The sequence below is a fragment of the Oncorhynchus kisutch genome, linkage group LG26 (assembly GCF_002021735.2).
Source record: "Oncorhynchus kisutch isolate 150728-3 linkage group LG26, Okis_V2, whole genome shotgun sequence".
Taxonomy (NCBI): Eukaryota; Metazoa; Chordata; class Actinopteri; order Salmoniformes; family Salmonidae; genus Oncorhynchus; species Oncorhynchus kisutch.
In genome coordinates, this window is record NC_034199.2 from 18,736,040 (window position 1) to 18,763,139 (window position 27,100).

Genomic DNA, 27,100 nt, shown 5'->3' on the forward strand with positions numbered 1-27,100 from the left:
CTGGTGACACTGTCAGTGATTTATTTAGAATTCAAGGCACACTTAACCAGCATGGCTACCATATCATTCTGTAGCAATTACACCATGCCATCTGGTTTGCGCTTAGTGGGACTATCAATTGAGTCTATAGGCTATTTAGTGTTGTCTCAATCAAGTGATCCATAGATTATAGGCTTTAGGCTACGAAGTGCATGCTTGGAGAAGCAAAGAGCAAAGTTATATTTCTAAGACAGCTGCCGGGATGGTGTATGTAAAACTAAGTTGCATTACACACTGCAATGGATATTCCAACCCTGAGCCCCGGCCTGCTCTGATCTTGCAGATCAAAGCTATGTTCTATTCAGTTATAGAAGGATGTATTTATCAGAATTATTGACCTCACAATAAGCCAGATTCTAGTAATCTACATTATGGTGCTGAAACTTGAAGCAGCAGCAGTGGCACAATCAATCGGAAATGGACAGCTCATGGTGCTGAAAGTAGACAAATTCCAGTAGTCATAATTCATTTAAACCATCTTAATTTTAATTAGACTTTACAAACAACAGTAGGGATTTGTGTTGGAGCCTATTTATTCCTATTTAAGAATTAATAGATAGGCCTAAAGTACCTGTTTGGCAGACGGCTATCCATAGATTTCTTCCACACACCATTCACTCTCTTAAATGTAATGGCAAAATTTAGATTTCCACCTAAATAGAAATACCCAAAAGTAACTGCTATTCATGTGTAATTACATGATTCGGACATGCAAAAACGTATATTATATGTTTGTAAAGAATATATCTGGGAGATTATGAGGAAATGATCAGAAGATAGATATGAGTTACATAGTTCAGAATTTACAAGATCAAGCACACACAAAATAACCGTTTTTATTTTGAAAGTAATCTCTTATTGACAAGCTATAAGTGAATTATTAATGACTAGAGCTGGAAACACATCATATGGCTTCCACAACATATGAACAATATCATTTTAAAAAAATGGGATTGATAGACCTAACAACTAGAAATGGGCAGATGTTTTGGTAAGTGGTGTTAGGTGAGGTCACGGGACGTTTCCAAGTGTCCCTAAACCTCTCCAACGTGGCATATGTCTGTAAATTAGATAATTCCAGTGCTATAACATATTTGCAATCCCTAAATGCTATTTGTTCAGTATAAAAACCCAAGTTCTATCATATCAACCTCACTCAAACATTGTGGTGGTACATTGAAGTTTCCTTTCAACCTTTCCGAATTGCACTGTTTTTTCACACTTAATGTGCCTCTTGCTCTGTCCCACCCAGGTCAACTGCATATCCCTTGTGAAAAGGATGCCTACAGCACGTAAGCAGGCAACATAATATTTTTGAGCCGCAAAGATATAGTCACTCGGTGGACATTCGATGTTGCCATTAAGTCATACATCATCAGATAACATTTGCTGTTTGGTGAAAACATTGTGTAAAATAAACATTTTGACTCTCGGGCTGGTGATCAATAACGGTAGGTTACAGGCAGACAAATAAGATATCCTCATGGTCTGTGGAGACCCGGCTTTCGGTGTGTATCAACGTCTTCAGTGTTTATTTCGTTTATGCTTCACAACGCTAACCGGAATGTAGGTAGCAGCCATCTTGAAATGAGGTCATTGTCTGGGCCTGCCTTCATAGATTCATATTACCATATAAGGTAGTAAGTCACACCAAAGATCTGAAGGCACTGACCAATATACAATATACTCAGCTGTCCGCAGACACCGCAGACACCCTACCGTTCTCATACCAGACTGAGTTGAATAAAAACACAATAATGTCCCCAAATATGGGGACTTTACATTTAAGAGGTGTCAGTGATGGACTCGAATTGAGGGGGTATGAGAGGGTATGCCATAGGCCTACATTTTATTAAAGAAAATGGTCAAAAGCACAGGCCTGCCCCTTGTTAGCCTTTCAAGAAAATAAGACTGATCCGATTATATGAAGTAATCTATAACAGAGCTTTGGTCCTCGATGCTTTATTCTACAAAAATAAATGACTCCGGTGGATATGGGGATATCATTGTTTCATTTCTTTGACATTCAGAGGCTAACTTTGCTTGGGAAGTAATATAATTCTATTCAGTTTCTGTACAATAGAAGATGTTTAAACCCAGACTACTTTTAGGGAAACACTTGTGATCTTCTCTTGTTGGGTTAAGCCACGGAAGGAGAGTAGCCAGCAGTTAAAGTTGACATTTTTCTGAGTCAGTAGGCCTACTCTGTCTGGGGTGGAAAGTTAGGCCTACTCTGTCTGAGGTGGAAAGGTAGGCCTACTCTGTCTGGGGTGGAAAGTTAGGCCTACACTGTCTGGGGTGGAATGGTAGGCTTAACTTTTGAAAGTACCATGATTCCTAATAATGTCTCAGACGTAATTATTTGCAAACAGGGACAGTTTCTTTGGCATTGGAGAAGTATGATAAGATTAACATGTAGGCCAACTCTCTGTCTATTCTTAGCCTGTGATTTCGATAATTTGTGTAGTATAAAAAAAAGATTCCGCTAATATGTAAAATTACATAGAATTGAATGAACTTTTTATAAAAGGCTATTTTTTCTTGTACCTGCAAATAACATGATATTCATTTATGGTACCGTAAAATGGATTACCATGAAACGAATTACAGTAGCTGTTCTGTAAAATAAATAACAGCAACTTACTGGTCAATTGCTGAAGAAGAATGAAAGGAGTCCATATAAGTGAGTTTCCTGTATTTGTGATGAGTTGAGCTGAGACAGGCTCCTGACTTCCTGAATGACAGGAGTGATGACGAAGTCTTCTAATATTTATCATACAGGCCTAGTTCACGGTCCTTCACACCAGAGGACTGACATCCTCTACCAGAGCTTCCTGTCCATGCCATAACTCTATGGCCAGGGTTTGAGGAGTAAATCCCATTTACCAGCAGACAGTTATTTCCATAGATGCCCTGGACAGTGGCCCGCAGTTAAGTCAGTATAGCAGCTACGTTTCTGGCATGGAAAAAATATAGGAAGTGAGTTGACATCTGAAACTGGGCTCTCCAGTGTCTCCTGATCACCCCCACTTTCAAGCGAGAACTATTTTGGAGCCCTACTAAGCACGGCGATTCTATTTAAAGGGTTCGACAAGTTCTAGGAAGCATCGTTAAGATGCTGCAATTCACGCGAGGCATACCCATTTTAAATTCCATGGATTCTAAAACTATGTCAGCTGACACTCTCCGTCTTTCCTTCTCTCCTCTCCTGCAGCCTGTTGTCTTAGAATAGCAGCCTCTTGGCTATGAATAAGAGGAGGAATCAACTGTAATGAAGCACTGTTGTGTCCTGCATTGTTTTGAAAATGTTGTGTCACTAATAAGTTGTTTTGGGGCGTTTTCTCAGCAATCACAACAAACCGGGTCAAAGATGTTTGGAGAATCATCTCTTACTGAGTATCCTCAGGCCTTTGTTGATTCTCCCCTCACATATCTGCAAGGACTGGATAAGTGGAAGCTTAACAGGTGGAATCCACCTAATCGGCAAGAGGGCTTGGTGGCAAGGTTTTGATTTGGGATCTGACCTATGGCAGCAGTCTGTGACTTCAGACAGTCCACGATGCACTTTGAGCCCAGCTTTACATCAAACGATTGGTTAGATGACATGTCAATCAGTGAGCATATAACCTAACAGAAGAGCACAGTGCACTTCCCCCGTTGTTTACAGATGAGGAGCAGTGTATATATTATGCTGAAACTTATCTGTCTAGATAACAGCAGCTATAGACCCCAGACTGAGTAACAAATATCCTCTCTCTCTCTCTCTCTCCAACAAGCCTTGTGTTCTGACTGTCTCATCAGGGCTCACGTTACAACAACTTGATAAGACAGTGGCATGTGACACGTTTCCCCGTCTTGGTCACAAGGAATACAGGAACAATACCCAGTACACACCATTCCGTTATTTAGCATCCCGTCTTAGTTAGAAGTGTCTGGTAGGCTCAGGATAAGGCTTTCCACAATGAGAGTTCATATCGCTCTCAATTAGTAATGCCCATCCTACTGCCATCAAATAACTGTTTTGCTTTTAGGGTAGAATGTTATGTAACAATGTTATGTAACAGTTATATATGTAACAGATATCTTTAGGAAACATTTCAGGATAATAATTATTACCCAATATTACTGCCAAAATTGTTGTGGTTTGCTTTGTTTTCATAGGAATTCATTGAAAGACGCAGCATTGAGTCAGCTACTACACTTACTGCTGGGTTATTGATGCTGGGTTAGTGAGATATGATGCAGTGGAGCAGATCAAAAGACTGGAGGCAAGGCTTAATAGGGGCATGGCTTTCTGATAGTTATTTTTGGCCACCGGTGAGAGAAAAGGCCATTCCAGTTAGTCTGTTCTATATTATTGTTATTGCATGTTATTAAAGGGCATGAACAGACAATATTGTGTTTTTCATGAAATGTGATGATATTTGAATGGAACCCGCTCAAACCAGGATGCCACTTTTGTAGCTTTAAGTGTGTTCCTCAAGAGCCTATGTACTTCTCAATGTTGGGATATGTAAATAATCATGTTCTGTACTTATATACAGTACTTGTACAGTACCAGTCAAAAGTTTGGACACACCTACTCATTCAAGGGTTTTTCTTAATTTTTTACTATTTTCAACATTGTAGGATCATGTAGTAACCAAAAAAGTGTTAAACAAAGTAGCCGCCCTTTGCCTTGATGACAGCTTCGCACACACTTGGCATTCTCTTCTGAGCTCTCAGACTGGGGTGAAGGTTCACCTTCCAATAGGACACCGACCCTATGCACACATCCAAGACAATGCAATAGTGGCTTCGGGACACGTCTCTGAACGTCCTTGAGTGGCCCAGCCACAGCCTGGACTTGAACCAGATTGAACCAGATCCTCACAAGCTCTGTCAGGTTAGACAGGGAGAGTCGCTGCACAGCTATTTTTTCAGAGACCAGAAAATAGCTGTGCAGCGACTCTACCTGTCTAACCTGACAGAGCTTGTGAGGATCTGCAGAGAAGAATTGGAGAAACTCCCCAAATACAGGTGTACCAAACTTGTAGCATCATACCAAAGAAGACTCGAGGCTGTCATCACTGCAAATTGTGCTTCAACAAAACACTGAGTAAAGGGTCTAAATACTTATGTAAATGTGATATTTCAGTTTTGTATTTTTAATATATTTGCAAACATTTTTTTTTAAAAGTGTTTTTGCTTTATGGGGTATTGTGTACAGATTTAGGAGTGGAAAAAAAAACAATTTAATCAATTTTAGAACAAGGCTGTAACATAACAACATGTGGAAAAAGTCAAGGAGTCTGAATACTTTACGAATACACTGTAGCTAGATAGCTTCTCTACTGGTGTCAAAATTTGACTGTAGGGTGTCAACAAATATAATTAAACATTTACCCTATTAATCTATGGCAAAGATACTTAAATGTTTCATCTGTGTCTGGTGTTAGCTAGTTCCTGGCTAGCTAGGTCATCAGCCAGGGGGGGGAATATAAATCTTATTTCTCAAAAATGTTTACTGTTACAATACTGTTAGTGAACATTTCTCGTTTGACAAGATGATCCATCCACCTGACAGGTGTGCCATATCAAAAAGGAGAATTAAACAGCATGCTCATTACACAGGTGCACCTTGTGCGGGGGACCTTGTGCTGCACAAACTGTCAGAAATTGTCTCAGGGTCTAGACCTGACTGCAGTTTGGCTTCATAACCGACTTCAGTGGCTAAATGCTCACCTTTGATCCCTACTGGCACGCTGGAGAAGTGTGCTTTTCACGGATGAATCCTGGTTTCAACCATACCAGGCAGATGGCAGAGCGTGAATGGTGTTTGTTGATGTCAAAGTTTTTAACAGAGTGCCCCATGGTGGTGGTGGGGTTATGGTATGGGCAGGCATAAGCTACGGGAAACGAACACAGTGATATTTTATTGATGGCAATTTGAATGCACAGAGACACCGTGATGAGATCCTGAGGCCCTTTGTCATGCCATTCATCTGCTGCCATCAGCTCATGTTTCAGCATGGTAATGCATGGCCCAACATGGCAAGGATCTGTACACCACTGGTGGTCAGTGCTATTTGAGGGAGGATGATTTTTTTTCATGAGCATGGCCTTATTTCTATTACGGCATATTGGATGACCCTCATTCATATTCCATTCATCCAGTTCAATGTAACAGCGACAGGTTTAGGCTATTACATGATACTCTAATTTTCATGAGGTTCCTACAACCTAGCCTATGAATGAAAGTTTACAACGTAGGTGCACATAGGTCGAGAGACTAATTTGAGGTGACAGTGACACGTGGACAGACAGTGAAGTTCAATACCGCCTTGAACACTCTTGCCTGCATCGAGCTGATATAGCGTGTAATCATTAGCCCAACAGTTGCAAACAAGAGTTTCTATTGGACACATTCAGGTATGTTTATACACGGTTTGTTCCATTTGCTTCTGTTTTTCAACAGAATCAGTGGAATGAATACACCCCTGATCAAGCACAGTTCGCTTTCATAGCAGCCACGTTGTATTCCTTCTCGCATCTCTCCTCCTCTCACCTCTTCCCTTCGCTTGTGGACTTCAATGCACAACACATCAGCTGACATGGAAGAGTTCCAGTGTTGTGTTGGATAGTCATAGCCAGCCAGCTAGCTAACATAACATGTCTCTGTTTGAGCAGAGTGTTTCAGTAGGTTAAACTAGCTAGCTGCATTCGCTAGCTAAGTAAGTGCCGCTGAAAGTTTTTTTTAAATGACAATCTTATTTCTCTCTTGCTTCTCCTTTTGGAAGAAATTAGTTTGTTCAAAATAGTTCAACTATTTTCTTTCTCTTTGAGTCATCTACTCACCACATGTTATGCACTGCAGTGCTAGCTAGCTGTAGCTTATACTTTCAGTACTGGATTCATTCTCTGATTCTTTGACTGGGTGGACATGTCAGTTAATTACTGTGTAAGTCTATGGAAGGGGGTGAGAACCATGAGCCTCCTAGGTTTTGTATTGAAGTCAATGTACATAGAGGAGGACGGAAGCTATCTGTCCTCTGGCTACACCTTGGTGCTACCCTACAGAGTGCTGTTGAGACTACTGTAGTGTGTTTTAATAAATTATTTGGTGACATTTGTTAATATTTAGGATAGTTTTATCTAAAAAGGAAAACTTTTATGAAAATCAATGAGGATGGTCCTCCCCTTCCTTCTCTGAGGGGCCTCCACTGCTATATACAATTCCTAGAAGCTGAAAATGGCCCAGTTCTTCCATGGCCTGTGTAGCCGATGTGAAATGGCTAGCTAGTTAGCGGTGGTGCGCGCTAGTGGCATTTCAATCGGTGACGTCACTTGCTCTGAGACCTTGAAGTAGTGGTTCCCCTTGCTCTGCAAGGGCCGTGGCTTTTGTGGAGTGATGGGTAACGATGCTTCGAGGGTGACTGTTGACGTGTGCAGAGCGTCCCTGGTTCGCGCCCAGGTCAGGGTGAGGGGACGGACGTAAAGTCTATACTGTTACACCTGCATACAGTACTCACCTGACATGTTACCCATTGAGCATGTTTGCTCACGCATGACAGCGTCTTCCAGTTGCTAACAATATTCAGCAACTTTGCACAGCCATTGAAGAGGAGTGGGACAACATTCCACAGGCCACAATCAACATCATTATAAACTATAGGTGAAAGAGATGTGTCGCGCTGGATGAGGCAAATGGTGGTCACACCAGATACTGACTGGTTTTCTGATCCACTCCCCTACCTTTTTTTAAAGGTATCTGTGAAATCCATAGATTAGGGCCGAATGACTGATTTCCTTATATGAACTGTAACTCAGTGAAATCTTTGAAATTGTTGCATTTATATTTTTGTTCAGTGTATATAGAAAATACATATCATTGACATAATTTCAATGGGGGTGGCAGGGTAGCCTAGTGGATAGAGTGTTGGACTAGCAACCAGAAGGTTGCAAGTTCAAACCCCAAAGCTGACAAAGTACAAATCTCTCGTTCTGCCCCTGAACAGGCAGTTAACCCACTGTTCCTAGGCCGTCATTGAAAATAAGAATTTGTTCTTAACTGACTTGCCTAGTTAAATAAAGGTTAAAAAAAAATGCTTGAGTTGCTTTGTGTATCACTAAATTTGCTTGAGATGATTTTACTTCAACACTGTTCACTGCGTTCAAGTTGTTGACATGGGTGTTTCAAAGAGCTGTCAGTCAAGGAGAGCTCATGCCCACACTAAGTTCCATGCCCACTCAACCTGTCTTTTCAAACTTCCTTGTAGTTAGCCATGAGAGAAAAAGTACTTTTCAGAATAACTGTTCAGGACCTTTAATGAGGCTCACACAAAGTCTCAGTCAAGGAGAGCTCATGCCCACACTAAGCTCCATGCCCACTCAACCTGTCTTTTCAAACTTCCTTGTAGTTAACCATGAAAGAAAATTACTTTTCAGAATAACTGTTCAGGACCTTTAATTGAGGCTTACACAAATTGAGTTCTTCAAGTGCGTATGTGTATCCCCAATGTTAAGATGGTTCCCACTTTGTTATAATTTTTATATAAAAAGTATGTTAATTGTCTTTAAAAAAATAAGGATATTAATACAAAAATATTGAAAGGAAATGTGAATTTGCAACCCTTCATGAAAGTGAATAAAAACCCAACTGGTGGTTAAATTCATCCATATTTGGGCAATCCAAAGGCATGGCCTATTGGGAGTGTGGCTTTCAGATAGTTATTTTTTTATATGAAATATTTAAATACAAGGCATTAACGTGTCCATTATTGGGATATGCATAGCAACTCATACTTTTGTGTACGCATTAGTAAAGCTACAAAAATGCCAGTACTCAACCTTAACATGTGTTGACAATATCTGAAAGCCACGCCCTACTAAGCCACACCTCCAGTCTTCTGATCTGTCCCGGTGGATCATAGCTCAATAACCCAGCATCAACAACCCAACTTAATGAAAACTATGGGTTGTTTGTGACCCAACTGGCTGGGTCAAAATAACCCAACTTGTGTTCTGTCCAATATTTACCCAAATTGGGTTGTTTTTAACAAAGCATTTTTCAGAATGTGGGATACCAAATAACCCAAATTAGGTTTTTAGCCCAGAATCAAGTTTTGTTTAAATGACTTGAAATCAATGCCAATGACTCCCATTTGTTATTAAATACCACCTTAAATCCATCCATTCCCCCACCGTACAAAGTGAGTGCTGTTTCTTAAAGGATAAATAGACTTAAAAACTATGTAAAATAAAAATAAAAATTTGTGCTGGCCCAAAATGTTTTGCATATCAACAGTCAAGTTTCAAGATATTGGACTTTCAAGTAGCAAATGCTGCGTTCGAAACAACTGGGAACTCGGACATGCGACTTCAGTGCGTTGAAGACAACTGGGTATTCTCCGACTGGGAAAAATCATTTTGAACGGTCATCCAACTCGGCATTCCAAGTCAGAAATTCTGGCATCTTTCTAGAGCTCCGACTTTCCGACCTGAAGATCCCTGACATCATTACTTTGACCTATTTTTTTGTTTGTTGAGTTCCCAGTTTTCTTGAAAGAACCAAAAATGTCAAGTGTCCCATCATCATGATATTGCAAAATGCATCTCATGATGCAAAACACATCATCATGGTGATGTGGCAAGTGACACTTATAAAAGTGACTGTATAAAAAAAAGACTGAAGATAGTATTTGAGTGGATTTTTACTTTAACATTCAGACTCAACACTCTCTATCTTTGCGACTATACACTCAGGTTTTGGTCAGCAGTGCGCAAAAAAGAACTGCGAGTTGCCAGTCAAGGATCCATCTCTAGCTGTGATGACGTCATCAGATGAGGTCCACAGCATCCCGCAGCGCAGCACTATGTGGTGTGGCGAGGGAATCAGAGGAAAAACAGGTCCCTGAGGAAGGACAGTCCATCCAGACAGACAGCTAGAGAACGGTGCGAGTAAAGGCCCTCTTCAGTGAGATGTTCTCCACATGACAAGTAGAGAGAGTTCAGAAATATCTCTCATGATATGTTGCTCTTCTTCAAGTCGGTTTGTTGACGACTCAAACTGTCACATTATTTACATGAAGATGAGTAAAAGGGAGGTATAGCGAGTATTTTTTTTACAGTTCAAATACCCTCTCTAATAATGAGCTAATACAGGGTTTGGTAATGTGGGTAGTAATCAAACACAATGAACACCAATATGTTAATTATGTCACAGAATAACATAATTTGTGGAAAGTATTTAGGCTTATAGTGATTATTTTCCTTGTTAGAACTATCTCGTTTCATAACTTTTTTTGCCAACCTCCTTTACACTACATATAACAATTCTGGCATTATTGAGCCATTTTTGGAAATAGAATTGCCTGCACCCAATGTTAAAGGGAGCTGTCTCTTGCCATTGCCATCTAAATTATGCAAGGTATTTGGTTGTCTGCATCCAACTAAGTCATCCCTGAATGGCTCAGTATTCTGTCAAAGAATCTGATGGGAGAATTTCTAGCCTGTTCCCATGTTTCTGCTTTCTTGTCAACTCATTGGCATGACAATGACCATAGTATGTTGCACAACCAGATCTGGAACCAGGCCAGAGTATTCCACAAAATGTGTCCGGGAGTGAGTGGAAGGTCTAATGTTACCCCATGCTGCTCCCGTTACGGATTGAGATGTTCAAATATTCAAGAAGACACAAGGGTTAGGGTTTAGCAGTCTGGAGACCAGCATTCGGAAAATCATTTTTTCCAAGGCAAACTTAAAAGAATTCTTCACTATACCTGAGGGTTTACGTTAGCTTAAGTGAAATGTATGATTTGTAGAGCCCTATGATTACAATCCATCCCATCCAAATCGAAAGGGAGACTTTTACTTAAGCTCTCAATAATACGTTTATGATTAATCTGTTCAATAATAGTGTAGCAATCCTCACACCATGTGGATTACCATATTTGCATTATGTGTAGGGTGTTTCTATTTCACACCAGTGACCTGGGTTCGCTGCCCTGCCGTTTGCTACAATATCTCTCTCATCAACCAACTTGAAATCAACCGTTCCCCCTGATTGCTCCCTTGCATACAATACATGTAGTTAGATTCTGTTGCTATGGGCTCTTACTTTTTTAGTTCCATCAGACCACAGTGCAGAACATTCCAGACATACCAATCAAGCAAGACTAATGGGTGCCTTTGTGAGCTTCCCTTGGTGAGCAACAGAACAGCGGTGGACAGGAAGGCAACAGGATAAGTTAAGATGATTGCTAAGATGGGTGGGATCTTACAGAACGGTTGCAAAAGGGGGGGATTCTCTGAGGTCGTATAATAACCCTTCGTGGCTTCCACAATAAGACGGGCAACAAGGGAAAAGAGTTTCACTTTTGGGGAACTTTTATTAAGTAGGCTTTTTTGCATATAGTTGTGTTATGTTACATCATAGACTTAAGCACTGGAATGTGTGTGGGTGCACACTTTGCTTCGTGTTCTTAGGAAGCTATGCAGTATTTCGTTTTTTTTATGTATTATTTCTTACACTGTTACCCCAGGAAATGTCTCATTACATACAGCCGGGAGGAACTATTGGATATAAGAGCAACGTCAATTTACCAACATTGCGACCAGGAATACGACTTTCCCAAAGTGGATCCTCTGTTTGGTCCACCACCCAGGACAATGGATCGGATCCCAGCAGGCGACCCAAAACAAAGGAGCCACAGAAGGGGCAGACGGAGCGGTCTTCTGGTCAGGCTCTGTAGACAGGCACGTCGCCCACTGCTCTCGCGTACACTACTCGCCAACGTCTAGTCTCTTGACAACAAGTTAGACAAAATCCGGGACAGGGTTGTCTTCCAGAGAGACATCAGAGATTGTAACATTCTCTGTTTCACGGAAACGTGGCTCACTTGGGATACGTTATCAGGGTCGGTGCAGCCATCTGGTTTCTTCATGCATCGCGCCCACAGAAACAAACATCTCTCTGGTAAGAAGAAGGGCGGGGGTGTATGCCTTATGATTAACGAGTCGTGGTGTGATCATACCAACATACAGGAACTCAAGTCCTTTTGTTCACCTGACCTAGAATTCCTTACAATCAAATGCCGACCGCATTATCTACCCCCCCCCCCCCCCCCCAAGCAGACACTTCGACGGCCTGAAAGAACTTCATTGAACTCTATGTAAACTGGAAACCACATATCTGTCACGCTCTGACCTTAGAGAGCCTTTTTATGTCTCTATTTGGTTTGGCCAGGGTGTGATTTGGGTGGGCATTCTATGTTCTTTATTTCTATGTTTGTTTTGTGTTTCTATGTTTTGGCCGGGTATGGTTCTCAATCAGGGACAGCTGTCTATCGTCGTCTCTGGCAGCATGTTTTGCCACCTTAGGTTGTGGGATGTTGTTTTTTGTTAGCTCTTCAGAACGTGATGTTAGTTGTTCTTTTGTTTGGTGTTCGGATTAAATAAAGAACACATACCACGCTGCCCCTTGGTCCACTTCTTCCGACGAGCGTTACAATATCCTGAGGCTGAATTTATTGTAGCTGGGGATTTAAACAAGGCTAATCTGAAAACAATACTCCCTAAATTCTGGATCATTGTTACTCTAACTTCTGCGACGCATACAAAGCCCTCCCTCGCTCCTTGTCTGTGATGGAAGAAAAGGAGGACCAATGCGCAGCGTGGTAAGTGTCCATATTGATAATTTATTATCATGAACACAAAACAAAATAACGAGAATGAACTAAACGAAACAGTCCTGTACGGTGAATACACAAAACAGAAAATCGTTACACTCGCCCTCCTTTCGGCAAATCTGACCACGACTCCATTTTGTTGCTCCCAGCCTACAGACGGAAACTAAAACGGGAAGCGCCCGTGCTCCGGTCTGTTCAAACGCTGGTCCGACCAATCTGATTCCATGCTTCAAGATTGCTTCGATCACGTGGACTGGGATATGATCCGGATAGCGTCGAACAACAACATTGATGTATACGCTGATTCAATGAGCGAGTTTATTAGCAAGTGCATCGGTGATGTTGTACCCACAGGGACAGAAACCGTGGATTGATGGCAGCATCCGCGCAAAATTGAAAGCGCGAACCACTGCTTTTAATCAGGGCAAGGTGACCGGAAACAGGACTGAATACAAACAGTGTAGCTATTCCCTCCGCAAGGCAATCAAACAAACTAAGCATCAGTATAGAGACAAAGTAGAGTCACAATTCAATGGCTCAGACACGAGAGGAATGTGGCAGGGTCTACAGTCAATCACGGACTACAAAAAGAAAACCAGCCCATCGCGGACCCCGATGCCTTGCTCCCAGACCCACTAAACAACTTCTTCACTCGCTTTGAGGACAATACATTGCCAACGACACGGCCCGCTACCAATACCGGCGGGCTCTCCTTCACCTCAGGCAACGTGAGTAAAACATTTAAACGTGCTAACCCTTGCAAGACTGCCGGCCCAGATGGCATCCCTAGCCACGTCCTCAGAGCATGCGCAGACCAGCTGGTTGGTGTGTTTACGGACAGCTCAGAATACAGCTCAGCATTTAACACCATAGTACCCTCCAAACTCGTCATTAAGCTCTCGACCCTGTGTCTCGACCCCGCCCTGTGCATCTGAGTCCTGGACGTTCTGATGGGCTGCCCCCAGGTGGTGAGGGTAGGAAACCACTGTGCCCTCCCCAGTGAATTTCAAATCTCCACCCCGCTGATCCTTAACACTGGGGCCCCACAAGGGTGCGTTCTCAGCCCTTTCCTGTACTCACTGTTCACCCATGACTGCGTGGCCATGCACACCTCCAACTCAATCATCAAGTTTACAGATGACACTACAGTGGTAGGCTTGATTACCAACAACGACGAGACGCCTACTGGGAGGAGGTGAGGACCCTCGGAGTGTGGTGTCAGGAAAACAACCTCTCACTCAACGTCAACAAAACAAAGGAGATGATCGTGGACTTCAGGAAACATCGTGGTCGGAACTAGTAGCACAAGCATTTCGCTACACTAGCATTAACATCTGCTAACCATGTGTATGTGACCAATACAATTTGATTTGATTTGTGTGACGTCTGCATGAATGTGTGGTTTCATTTCAGCATAGATTTTGACAATGGATCCCAGAGGTAAAAATAAGTTAGACTTCACCTTCATGCTGTAAATATGCCACCGAGCTACCCTTTCCAACCTCCCTGGTCTCATTCCCTTTGCCCAGGCAAGTGACACTGTCCAGTCTTTGTGAACACTTCCAACCCTGCATGTTTATGGCCTCCCAACCACTAATGGCAGTCAATGTACTGTCCTGACTGTGCCCTCACACGCAATCTCAATCACCCCATCCTGGACTTGTCTCTCTCTTTCCTTCTCAGCCAGGGATGAGAAAAGAGTAAAAGACCACATAGCAGGTAAAACCCTGGTAAATGCATTCACCTGTTAAATCACTGTTAACTTGATCTAATCAACTGTATTACACTGCAGCCTCTTGACATTCAATACTGACATAATAGAGTTGAATTCCCTCTTGAATTCAAAATAACTCGCAGGGGGACTTGGAGCTGAAAGATGAAACTGTATTTGGTCATAAGAGCTGACTCCTTTCATATCAGTGGTGGTGATGTTTGATAGAGGCTGAGTCACACAATATATCACGTCCCTACCACGTCATCCATTATTTCAAGGTAATGTAGAGAGCATCTGTGTTTATCCCTTACACATATCACATAGGCTTTATACTAGAGAATAACTATGTAAATTACAGTGAAAAGGTAGCAGTGGAGGCTCCTCAGAGGAGGAAGGGGAGGACCATCCTCCCCAGTGAATTTCATTAAAAAAAAATATTTTTTGACATTTAAAAAGTTATCCTTTTTAGATAAAACTACTAAATATATTCACGTCAACAAATAATTTATTAAAACACAACATTTTGTAGCCTCAACAGCACTCTATAGGGTAACACCATGGTGTAGCCAGAGAACAGCTAGCTTCCGTCCTCCTTTGGGTACATGACTTCAAAACAAAACCTAGGAGGCTCATGGTTCTCACCCTCTTCCATAGACTTACACAGTAATTATGACAACTTCCGGAAGACATCCTCCAACCTGTCAGAGCTCTTGCAGCATGAACTGACATCTGGTCCACCCAATCAAATGATCAGAGAGTGAATCTAATACTGAAAGCATAAGCTACAGCTAGCTAGAACTAGCATAAACTGTGGTGAGTAGTTGTCTCAATGAGAGAAAAAGACAATAGTTGAACAGTCTTGAACAAATTAATTTCTTCCTCAAATGAAGAAGCAAGAGAAAGAGATGTTTTTAACATTTCAGTTTTACTTACATACCTAGCAGCTGCAGGTAGCTAGTTTAGCCTACTCAAACACTCTGCTCAAACAGAGGGATGCTATGTTAGCTAGCTGGATATGACTATCCAACACAACACTGGAACTCTTCCAAGTCAAGGTAAACACTTTTGGTTTTACTCATTTATTACCACCGGGGCCTGCCGGTGTAACTGCTAAACTGCTTACTGACTATACACTGTAACGTTACTGCATGATTGTAGTGGGTTTACTAATGCATTAGTTATATTAGCTATGTTGACTATCAGATAATATGGTGACACCGATGTAGACTGTGTGTAGCGGTTATGATATGGTTATGGCTTAGAAAGGTTTCTGTTGTGCATTAAAGTCCACCAACGAGGGGGAGAGTGCATCAATGCGCATAGATCCGAGAACGAATACAACGTGGCTGCTATTAAAGTGAACTTTGTTTATGCGTGATATGGGGTATATTCATTTTGCCGATTCTGTTGAAAAACGTTTCTGAAACGGAAGCTAACAGAACGAAATGGGGATAAACATACCTGAATTTGTTGGACTAATGATTACATGCTAGATCAGCTATATGCAGGCAAGAGTGTGCAAGGCGGTATTTCATGTGTCAAGGTCTGTCAACTCAAAATTCTCTGTGTGCATCTACATTGTAAACTTTCATTCCTAGGCTAGGTTGTAGCAACCTCATGATGGGTATAGGGAAAATTAGAGTATCATGTAGTATGTTAAACTTATGGTGTTACATTGAACTGAGTGAATGAAATCTGAATGACAGCCATCCAACATGCTGTAATAGAAATAAGGCCATGCTCATGAAAAAAAATAATTGTCCTCCTGCCACTGCAATGTAGTACCTACTGTACAGTACTTTGGTCCTCTGTGTCCATTTCTATACATTTCAAAATTGAGGTAAGTGGTAAACAACCTGTATTATGCTCTTGAAATGACTTTGAAATAATAATGACTATGTATAGTGTTGGCAATGGATATCAAGTGCAATATCATGTTTTTTCTTACAATACATTTTCTAAATATGGGGTCATTATTTAAGAGCCATCATCGGTCACTGAATATATGTCCACACTATAAATGATTTGATCACAATTAAATACGCTTTTCACAACAACCATTTATGAACTTTTTTTGTATTTCTTATGAAATGCAAAACAAAGTTGGACTCTAAGGACCTCTAGTGGTAAAAACCATACACACAAGTTTGCGCCTATACTTGCAATAACTGGGGACATGGGCTGGGAACCCTGTGAGGTGAGATGGAAGGCCTGTATGGTGAGACTTTGGAATAGACTGCTGGATATGCCAACTGCCAGAATAGCTAGTAAAGTTTGTCAAATGGATCTATCCATAGGGGGAGCCTGGTAACTGAAATGTCTGACATTTTTCAACAGTCTGACTGTGAACATCTGTACAAAAACCAAATTAAGGGAGACATGGATATGATTAAAAAACAACTGTTGATGCAATAAGAACATAAGAATATTTTGTTTGAATAAGGGTGGATTTGTGTGTTAGAAATATATTATATATAACCTACCTAAAAGCAAGAGATCGCTGTGTGCACAGGTAAGATCAGGGACATTGCCTCTGCGTATTGAAACAGGTCAGATCAGGGATATTGCCTCTGCGTATTGAAACAGGTAAGATCAGGGACATGCCTCTGCGTATTGAAACAGGTAAGATCAGGGATATTGCCTCTGCATATTGAAACAGGTCAGATCAGGGATATTGCCTCTGCGTATTGAAACAGGTCAGATCAGGGATATTGCCTCTGCGTATTGAAACAGGTCAGATCAGGGATATTGCCTCTGCGTATTGAAACAGGTCAGATCAGGGATATTGCCTCTGCGTAGTGAAACAGGTCAGATCAGGGATATTGCCTCTGCGTATTGAAACAGGTCAGATCAGGGATATTGCCTCTGCGTATTGAAACAGGTCAGATCAGGGATATTGCCTCTGCGTAGTGAAACAGGTCAGATCAGGGATATTGCCTCTGCGTATTGAAACAGGTTGAATTTGTGGTGAAATGGAAGAGGAAAGACTATTCCACTATTGTGACCTTGAAGAAATAGAGAATGAAACTAATTTTATCCTCTATTGCCCTTTCTACCACGTTATATGCTTGCTATTATTCCAGAAAGCACACCAGATATACCTTGGCATTATATGTGATGAGGAGAAATTGAAATGTTGTTTTTGTCCATTGTGTATTTCCGTTTGCGGAATATTTAGATAAAGACTGGAATACCTATAATTAAATTGTAAAACTATTTAGCTTCTATGTGGTAAATGGCATGTGTGTATATAGATTGTGTATAGGTCCTCTCTTTGTGCCAGACTGGATTCAAGTGACTTCTGTTTCTTTTTTTCTGTATTTATTATGTATGTACAGTGGGGAGAACAAGTATTTGATACACTGACGATTTTGCAGGTTTTCCTACTTACAAATGCAAATTAATTACTTAAAAATCATACAATGTGATTTTCTGGATTCTGTCTCTCACAGTTGAAGTGTATCTATGATAAAAATTACAGACCTCTACATGCTTTGTAAGTAGGAAAACCTGCAAAATCGGCAGTGTATCAAATACTTGTTCTCCCCACTGTATATATTTATGTACACTACCGTCACTTAGACATGTCCTTGTTTTTGAAAGAAAAGCTCATATTTTGTACATTAAAATAACATCACATTGATCAGAAATACAGTGTCTCGGCCTCCAACCACAAGACACTACAGAGGGTATTGCGTACGGCCCAGTAATTCACTGGGGCAAACCTCCCTGCCATCCAGGACCTCTATACCAGGCGGTGTAAAAGACCCCAAAAAATTGCCAAAGACTCCAGCCACCCTAGTCATAGACTGTTCTCTCTGCTACCGCACGGCAAGTGGTACCGGAGCGGCAAGTCTAGGTCCAAAAGACTTCTTAACAACTCTTACCCCCAAGTCATAAGACTCCTGAACAGCTAATCAAATATCCAGACTATTTACATTGTCCCCTCCCTCCCCTATGCATAGTCACTTTACCTCTACCTACAGTACATGTACATATAACCTCAATTATCTTGACTAACCTGTGCCCCTGCACATTGACTCTGTACCGGTAACCCCTGTATATAGTCTTACTACAATTATTACATTTTTTATTTATTTATTTATCTTTTCTTTTTTACTTCAGTTCATTTAAGTAAATACTTTCTTAACCAAAAATTTAGTTTTAAGAAAACAAGTGTCAAGGGCTTGTAAGCAAGCATTTCACTGTAAGGTGAATGTGATGTGACAAATACAAACAAATAGCATTCCTAAGGAAGATCCATTTTCGAGTTAGCTACCAACTTCCATTTACGATGTAAAAGGTGGATTTTATGATGTAATGTCAACTTTATACATTACATTTTCAACTCACCCACATAAATTCTCCATAAATCTGCTGTGGATTACCGAGAATCCCATACCTTTATCACTAAATGTGTTTGACAATGTAAACACACTAATCAACCAGGAGACGGCATAACACCCATTTTATGCAGGAATTTAACAACTTATTTACACTGTTACAATTACATGTACTGCAACACCTGTAGGCATTGTGATAACATGTTGTGTTTAAATAAAATGGAAATAGGTTGGCTGAGAAATGGAACACTGAGCTTAAGTTTTTCTGTGCAATATCTAGACACATTCAGGAAGTAATTTTACCCAGGTATATTAGGATTATGGAATCTTTACTTGATTTAATATTGAAGCAAGATTGGACATTGGGTGTTTGTGTCTGCGGAACCTCATACCCTCACTAACGTGCTCTGAATTTAAACGTGTTAACCCTCGCAGGGCTGCTGGCCCAGACGGCATCCCTAGCCGCGTCTTCAAAGCATGCGCAGACCAGCTGGCTAGTGTGTTTACGGACATATTCAATCGCTCCCTATCCCAGTCTTTTGTCCCCACATGCTTCAAGATGGCTATCATTGTTCCTGTACCCAAGAAGGCAAAGATAACTGAACTAAATGACTACCGCCCCGTAGCACTCACTTCTGTCATCATGAAGTGCTTTGAGAGACTAGTCAAGGATTATTTCACCTTACCGGCTACCCTAGACCCACTTCAGTTTGCATACTGCACCAAAAGGTCCACAGATGACGCAATAGCCATCACACTGAACACTGCCCTATCCCATCTGGACAAAAGGAATACCTATGTAAGAATACTGTTCGTTGACTACAGCTCAGCATTCAACACCATAGTACCCTCCAAACTCATCATCAAGCTGGAGGCCCTGCGTCTCAACCACGCCCTGTGCAATTGGGTCCTGGACTTATAGACGGGCCGCCCCCATGTGGTGAAGGTAGGAAACAACATCTCCACTTCACTGACCCTCAACACTCAGCCCCCTCCTGTACTCCTTGTTCACCCACGACTGCGTGGCCAAGCACGCCTCCAGCTCAATCATCAAGTTTTCAGACAACACTACAGCAGTGGGCATGATTACCAACAACCTCTCACTCAACGTCAACAAAACAAAGGAGATGATCGTGGACTTCAGGAAACAGCAGAGGGAGCAACCCCCTATCCACATCGAAGGGACAGCGGTGGAGAAGTTGGAAAGTTTTAAGTTCCTCGGCATACACATCACAGACGAACTGAAATGGTCCACTCACACAGACAGCGTTGTGAAGAAGGTGCAGCAGCGCCTCTTCAATCTCAGGAGGCTGAAGAAATTTGGCTTGTCACCCAAAACCCTGACAAACTTTTACAGACGCACAATCGAGAGCATCCTGTCGGGCTATATCACAGCCTGGTACGGCAACTGACCCGCCCTCAACTGCAAGACTCTCTAGAGGTTGGTGCGGTCTGCACAACGCATCATCGGGGGCAAACTACCTGCCTTCCATGACACCTACAGCACTCGATGCCACAGGAAGGCCAAAAAGATCATCAAGGACATCAACCACCTGAGCCACTGCCTGTTCACACCGCTACCATCCAGAAGGCGAGGTCAGTACAGGTGCATCAAAGCTGGGACCGAGAGACTGAAAAATAGCTTCTATCTCAAGGCCATCAGACAGCTGAACAGCAATCACTAACTCAGAGAGACTGCTGCCTACATTGAGACCCAATCACTGGCCATTTCAATAAATGGAGCACTAGTCACTTTATACAATACACTGTAAAATAATGCCACTTGAATGATGTTTACATATCTTACATTACTCATATCACATGTATATACTGTATTTTATTCCATCTATTGCACCTTCGCCATCGCTCATCCATATATTTACATGTACATATTCTCATTCACCCCTTCAGATTTGTGTGTATTAGGTAGGTGTTGGGAAATTGTTAGACTACTTGTTAGATATTATTGTTAGATATTACTGCACTGTCGGAACTAGAAGCATAAGCATTTCGCTACACTCATATTATTATCTGCTAACCATGTGTGCACTACTGTTCAAAAGTTTGGGGTCACATAGAAATGTCCTTGTTTTTGAAAGAAAAGCATTTTTTTGTCCATTAAAATAACATCAAATTGATCAGACATAAACTGTAGACATTATTAATGTTGGAAATGACTAGCTGGAAACAGCAGATTTTTTATGGAATATCTACATAGGAGTACAGAGGCCCATTTTCAGCAACCATCTCTCCTGTGTTTCAATGGCACGTTGTGTTAGCTAATCCAAAATTATCATTTTTAAAGGCTAATTGATCATTGGAAAATAATTTTGCAAATGTGCTTTTCTTTTTTTTTAAAAGGACATTTCTAAGTGACCCCAAACTTTTGAACGGTAGCGTATGTGACAAATAAAATTGCATTTGATTTGATTTGAATAATGTGCTAAGTTACCAGTGTTTTCTGATGTTTTCATTTAAAGGTAATGTGGCGGTAAATCTTCAAACTGCACTGTTACATTTTATATTTGGAATGTAAAGAACCATAGTAAACATAATCAAAATATATTGTCTTGCATTTTTTATAGAAATGTTTCCCTTAAAAGATTATATTGTCCCGGTTTTGTCAATAAAAAATAGCACCACCACCAATAATTACACGTGGCAACAGCCTGGACTCAGGGGTAGACAGAGTATATATATATCTAGGACAGCCAATTAGTATGCTATGTTACCTTTCGTATGGAATGTATTAATTTGTGGATGTCCATCATCCATTTCCTATGATATGTTACAAATGACAATTTGTAACATATCATGACAATCAAATGTACTGTAGCATATTATACTAGTCTGAGTGTCCCAGATGTAAGTTGACTATGAGACCAGGCTGGTGGCTAAGATGAATAAGAAAGTGATATAAAAAAGGTAAAAAATAGATCAATTATAATGAAGAACCAATTGACCTCTTCAAGCATTTTCAGCAATCAGGTCATCCATGACATCCTTCTGATGAGTTAAAAGGGCTTGAATCAGGGCGTTAGCAGCCCCGGTGCTGGTCGCGCTATCCAGGAGCTTCCTCATCATTTCTTGTGGTGTCAACTGGGCATTCACGATGGCAGCCATTTCATCATGACAACCTCCACTCTGCAGATCATCGACAATGGCCTTCACGTTTTTCACCTGGCTAACCAGAGCTGTGCGGTTTCTTTTCAAAAACCCACGTTTGTCTTTCACATGGAAGATAAATAAATATATTTAGGATAAATCGAATTACATTCTTCTTAATCTTAAGATACATGTATCGATAGCATTTTCAGTGTTACAGCCCTTTCACAATATTTTTGTCTACCTGAAATTGAAGAGATCGATGGAGAATATGTCATGTTCTTGGGCTGTGATGGTCCTAAAAGAGAAAAGGTGATACTTTGAGAAATAGTGCACCAATGTCACTAACATGAAAACACGCTATGGGAACACACTAGCAAAGAGTCTAACACAGCTAAATTGGTCAGCTTTTTAAAAATTCAAACACTTTTGAACGAAGGCCCACGTGTTAGAAATGTCTACTCAGGTCCGCAGTGCAAAAAATGTAGTCACCCCTGCCTCATGCTACAGGGATTGCCATTTTAATAGGACCTCTAAACCAGGCTTAGCCTTATGTTCCCCATAGGAACAAAGAAGACTAAGGTAGTAAGTCTGAATCAGGAGAAAACCAACATATTATTATCTAGCCTGACTGTCCTCTTTCAGTGTATACAAACAGCAGTCTCTTCCTGGATCACTATTGGTACTCAGAAATCCAAAAGTTAACAACATAACAATATTTCACGTCCCTGAAAATTATATTTTGAGGTTATGATCAGGTAAAGACATAGTATTAAGCTATTTACAGTGCCTTGCGAAAGTATTCGGCCCCCTTGAACTTTGCGACCTTTTGCCACATTTCAGGCTTCAAACATAAAGATATAAAACTGTATTTTTTTGTGAAGAATCAACAACAAGTGGGACACAATCATGAAGTGGAACGACATTTATTGGATATTTCAAACTTTTTTAACAAATCAAAAACTGAAAAATTGGGCGTGCAGAATTATTCAGCCCCCTTAAGTTAATACTTTGTAGCGCCACCTTTTGCTGCGATTACAGCTGTATGTCGCTTGGGGTATGTCTCTATCAGTTTTGCACATTGAGAGACTGAAATTTTTTCACATTCCTCCTTGCAAAACAGCTCGAGCTCAGTGAGGTTGGATGGAGAGCATTTGTGAACAGCAGTTTTCAGTTCTTTCCACAGATTCTCGATTGGATTCAGGTCTGGACTTTGACTTGGCCATTCTAACACCTGGATATGTTTATTTTTGAACCATTCCATTGTAGATTTTGCTTTATGTTTTGGATCATTGTCTTGTTGGAAGACAAATCTCCGTCCCAGTCTCAGGTCTTTTGCAGACTCCATCAGGTTTTCTTCCAGAATGGTCCTGTATTTGGCTCCATCCATCTTCCCATCAATTTTAACCATCTTCCCTGTCCCTGCTGAAGAAAAGCAGGCCCAAACCATGATGCTGCCACCACCATGTTTGACAGTGGGGATGGTATGTTCAGGGTGATGAGCTGTGTTGCTTTTACACCAAACATAACATTTTGCATTGTTGCCAAAAAGTTCAATTTTGGTTTCATCTGACCAGAGCACCTTCTTCCACATGTTTGGTGTGTCTCCCAGGTGGCTTGTGGCAAATTTTAAGCAACACTTTTTATGGATATCTTTAAGAAATGGCTTTCTTCTTGCCACTCTTCCATAAAGGCCAGATTTGTGCAATATACGACTGATTGTTGTCCTATGGACAGAGTCTCCCACCTCAGCTGCAGATCTCTGCAGTTCATCCAGAGCGATCATGGGCCTCTTGGCTGCATCTCTGATCAGTCTTCTCCTTGTATGAGCTGAAAGTTTAGAGGGACGGCCAGGTCTTGGTAGATTTGCAGTGGTCTGCACAGTGCTCCTTGGGATGTTTAAAGCTTGGGAAATCTTTTTGTATCCAAATCCGGCTTTAAACTTCTTCACAACAGTATCTCGGACCTGCCTGGTGTGTTCCTTGTTCTTCATGATGCTCTCTGCGCTTTTAACGGACCTCTGAGACTATCACAGTGCAGGTGCATTTATACGGAGACTTGATTACACACAGATGGATTGTATTTATCATCATTAGTCATTTAGGTCAACATTGGATCATTCAGAGATCCTCACTGAACTTCTGGAGAGAGTTTGCTGCACTGAAAGTAAAGGGGCTGAATAATTTTGCACGCCCAATTTTTCAGTTATTGATTTGTTAAAAAAGTCCAATAAATGTCGTTCCACTTCATGATTGTGTCCCACTTGATGTTGATTCTTCACAAAAAAATACAGTTTTATATCTTTATGTTTGAAGCCTGAAATGTGGCAAAAGGTCGCAAAGTTCAAGGGGGCCGAATACTTTCGCAAGGCACTGTATGGTATTCCTAAGTCTAGTCGTATTCTTCAAAATACAAGTTATTGATAAAATATTCAATTCTGTTAGTATGTTACTTAGTCAGTTAACATTCCAGATTACCTAGTCAGAATATGGTGGTAATCCACTTCTTAAGTTCGGGATAGGTGTCATTCACCTCACTTTCTTTGAGAGTATCAAGAAACTGAGAGCATGTCTCTTCCTTTTTGAGAATCATCTTGTCAATCAGGTCAGTCACAGCAGCCTCTGGTACTGAGAGGCTCTTCAGCTCTTGATACTCTCTATCGGTAACAACACGTTTGGAGTGCACATGTTGAAGAATGAAGCCAGAATCTGCTCGGAGCCAGTCGATGAGTTTCACCTTATTCTCAATGATCATTTTCATGGCAGGGCCCTAGAGAAGCAATTTTTACTGACATGTTGTTTGTTTCTCAAAGAAAACAATAATTACGTTTAATAGTAAAAAAATTTCATCTCATGCAAAATTGGGATTGACTACCTGAGAAGAGGACACATCTTCTGTTTGCTTTGGTGGCACTGAAATATATTAAGTTGCCATTATTTGATTTCAAATATCAAATGCATGATTGAAAATAAATGTAATTAAAATATATGTGGACTGAGCTCATTTGTCAAGGTTATTTGTCAAGATGATCCTGTTCTTTAACACAGCTACCACTGAGACCTGTGAAGATAAAAACCTGCCTAAATGCAGTAGTTCACCTGGACACTGTGGGGCCTGGGGGGCTGGGGCCTGCATCACAGACATATTGAGGTTGCCATCGATTGTACAGTTCGATATCTCTGATGCAAATATATGGCTGTGTTTTGTTGCAACCACTTCTGCATGTGGGGGTGGTTGGCTGACGTTCATTCCTGAAAGAGACATTTTGTGTCCAAGTAAATATACAATTGTGTTATGTTCTTCTTATGGTGCTAGCTGTTAGTAAGCAATACAACTTTCTCAGTATGACCATGTTGACTTATTCACAGTTGCACTCACCAGATCGATTCCCCGATCCTGCTTGAACGGTTACATGCATGTCTAAGTCTTTAATACCGCGGACATTGGTGACTTTCCTGGTATCAACAGTGCTGTTGCAATCCGCATACACCTTTGGGCTGGATGAAGCTTCAAAACACATCCGTTATTGCCATGTTAGATAAGGACCTTATAGCATGTAATGAAAACATTGTACCAGCAAACCCGACCATTAAATTGGTGCCTTATGTCTATGTACTTATGTACTGTATAGTAACACCTATTTAAAAGCTTTACTGTAAGAGTTGTATGTATTCTTATCATTACCATATGAAGTATTTCTAAATGTTTTTTTTCATCACTATAAATGTTGATGTATACTACTTACCTTGTGTGCTCTTGCTGAAATGTTGTTGAAGGCCTGGATAATGTGTCTGCTCTTTCTTCAGAAGCTTAAGGAAGTTCTGACATGTACTTTCTTCCATTTCAATGAATGTCTCCAAAAGAAGACTGATCTTCCCTGGATCCGTTTTTTGATTGCGAATAGCCTTATCCTGTTTAGCTGTTAGGAGATTGTCACACTTGTCAATGATAAACTCAGCATCCATCGTCGATAACCACTTGCACAGGTCCTCCTTGTATGACTTCAGAAATTCCATGGCCTATTTGGAAATAATAAACACATCTCAGCTTAATATTTGTATAGGTTGGTAGCAATCTATGTTTAACTGGACCAATATAATGTTTATTAAGGCATGATTATGGTTTACCCAAGGTGGTTATGGAATATTAAACAACCGCAGGTTTTGAGTGCATCATGATTTTATGTTATTAAGTAGAACAAACAATAATACGTATAGTATGATCTTGTAGCAAAGTAAAATACCATGTCGCCCTTTCTGGTATCCTGTTAACCCTTACAATGTCACTCTATGATAAAGTAAGTACCTTCTAAGTTAATAAAATACTGAACATGATACTGAATACTTAAAAACGTCTTCAGGCAAGAAGCCATAACTGTGTGGCCGCAGGCCTACAAAACATCAGCAGTTAATTGTATTGGTGGACGTAACGTAAACTTGACAAACAACGGCTGGTTTTCACACAAAGCTCAAGTAAAGCAGCTTCAGTACTTCTAAGAATAAACGGAAGAACAGGAAGATAACTTACCAAATGATAAAGGTCTAACGGTACAGGTTCTGGTAGTAAATGTAAATCTGAAGACTGAAAAGACTAAACTTGAAAAAGTCCCGAAAAGCTCAGATGTGTCTGAGGCAAACTTTCTGCGTTATATAACCACGTTTACACAACTGGTGAACACATAAAGCGAAAGCGAAAGTACAGATTGCGCCGTAAGATTCACTTTGAGGAGTAATGTGTAGCTCAGTTTATAGAGCATGCGGCTTGCAACGCTAGGGTTGTGGTTTCGATTTCCACAGGTACCGATTGGACATTTTATTTCCTTTAAATGTATGCACTCACTACTGTAAATCGCTCTGGATAAGAGTGTCTGATAAATGACTTAAATGTAAAATTAGTAGTATGCTATGCCAGGTGCTCTTGTACTTTACCTTTCCTTGACATCCCAGGGTAGGGCTGAAAGTGAAGTCCCTGTCTCACTGGGCAGGCAAAACATTTGCTGGTTCTAAGATGTGGGTTGAGCGGGCAGTGATATGCAGGCAAAAATACACAGGACACTTGTAAGAGTGGGACAAGATGAAATCAAATATAAACAGGTTGGCTGAGAAATGGAACACTGACCTTACCTTTTCCTGTGCAATATCTAGAAACATTCAGGAAGTCATTTGACCCAGTTTTATTAGGATTATTGTATCTTTACTTGATTTAATATTGAAGCAAGATTGGACGTTGGG

The 27,100-nt window shown here is 40.8% G+C and overlaps 1 protein-coding gene across 5 annotated transcripts; it reads right to left on the reverse strand.

Annotated features, from left to right (window-relative positions):
• Positions 1 to 18,872: 18,872 nt before the first annotated feature.
• Positions 18,873 to 26,915, reverse strand: LOC109871088 (uncharacterized). Of its 5 annotated transcripts, XM_031805904.1 has the most exons (9): positions 26,397 to 26,565; positions 25,615 to 25,888; positions 25,248 to 25,376; positions 24,968 to 25,120; positions 24,744 to 24,781; positions 24,539 to 24,638; positions 24,347 to 24,424; positions 22,114 to 22,167; positions 20,499 to 21,991 (listed from the first exon to the last, which is right to left on the reverse strand). In XM_031805904.1, the coding sequence occupies exons 2-7, from the start codon at positions 25,883 to 25,885 to the stop codon at positions 24,351 to 24,353; spliced, it is 765 nt and encodes a 254-aa protein (XP_031661764.1). In that variant the 5' UTR covers positions 25,886 to 25,888; positions 26,397 to 26,565; the 3' UTR covers positions 20,499 to 21,991; positions 22,114 to 22,167; positions 24,347 to 24,350. The 5 variants fall into 5 exon arrangements, with proteins under 5 accessions (XP_020317504.1, XP_031661764.1, XP_031661763.1 ...); XM_020461915.2 differs by having other exon boundaries at positions 18,873 to 21,991; positions 24,347 to 24,638; positions 26,397 to 26,566; XM_031805903.1 differs by lacking the exon at positions 26,397 to 26,565 and adding an exon at positions 26,798 to 26,915 and having other exon boundaries at positions 24,347 to 24,638.
• Positions 26,916 to 27,100: the final 185 nt, after the last annotated feature.

What these genes read in the sequence shown, in the direction of transcription:
- LOC109871088 (XM_020461915.2), bottom strand. Translation starts at nt 25,885, where the DNA reads ATGGAATTTCTGAAGTCATACAAGGAGGACCTGTGCAAGTGGTTATCG. An exon ending in TTTCAGCAAGAGCACACAAG is followed by an intron (nt 25,377 to 25,614) that starts GTAAGTAGTATA and finishes TGTGTTTTGAAG; the next exon opens with CTTCATCCAGCCCAAAGGTG. An exon ending in CCAGGCCCCACAGTGTCCAG is followed by an intron (nt 24,782 to 24,967) that starts GTGAACTACTGC and finishes AATATATTTCAG; the next exon opens with TGCCACCAAAGCAAACAGAA.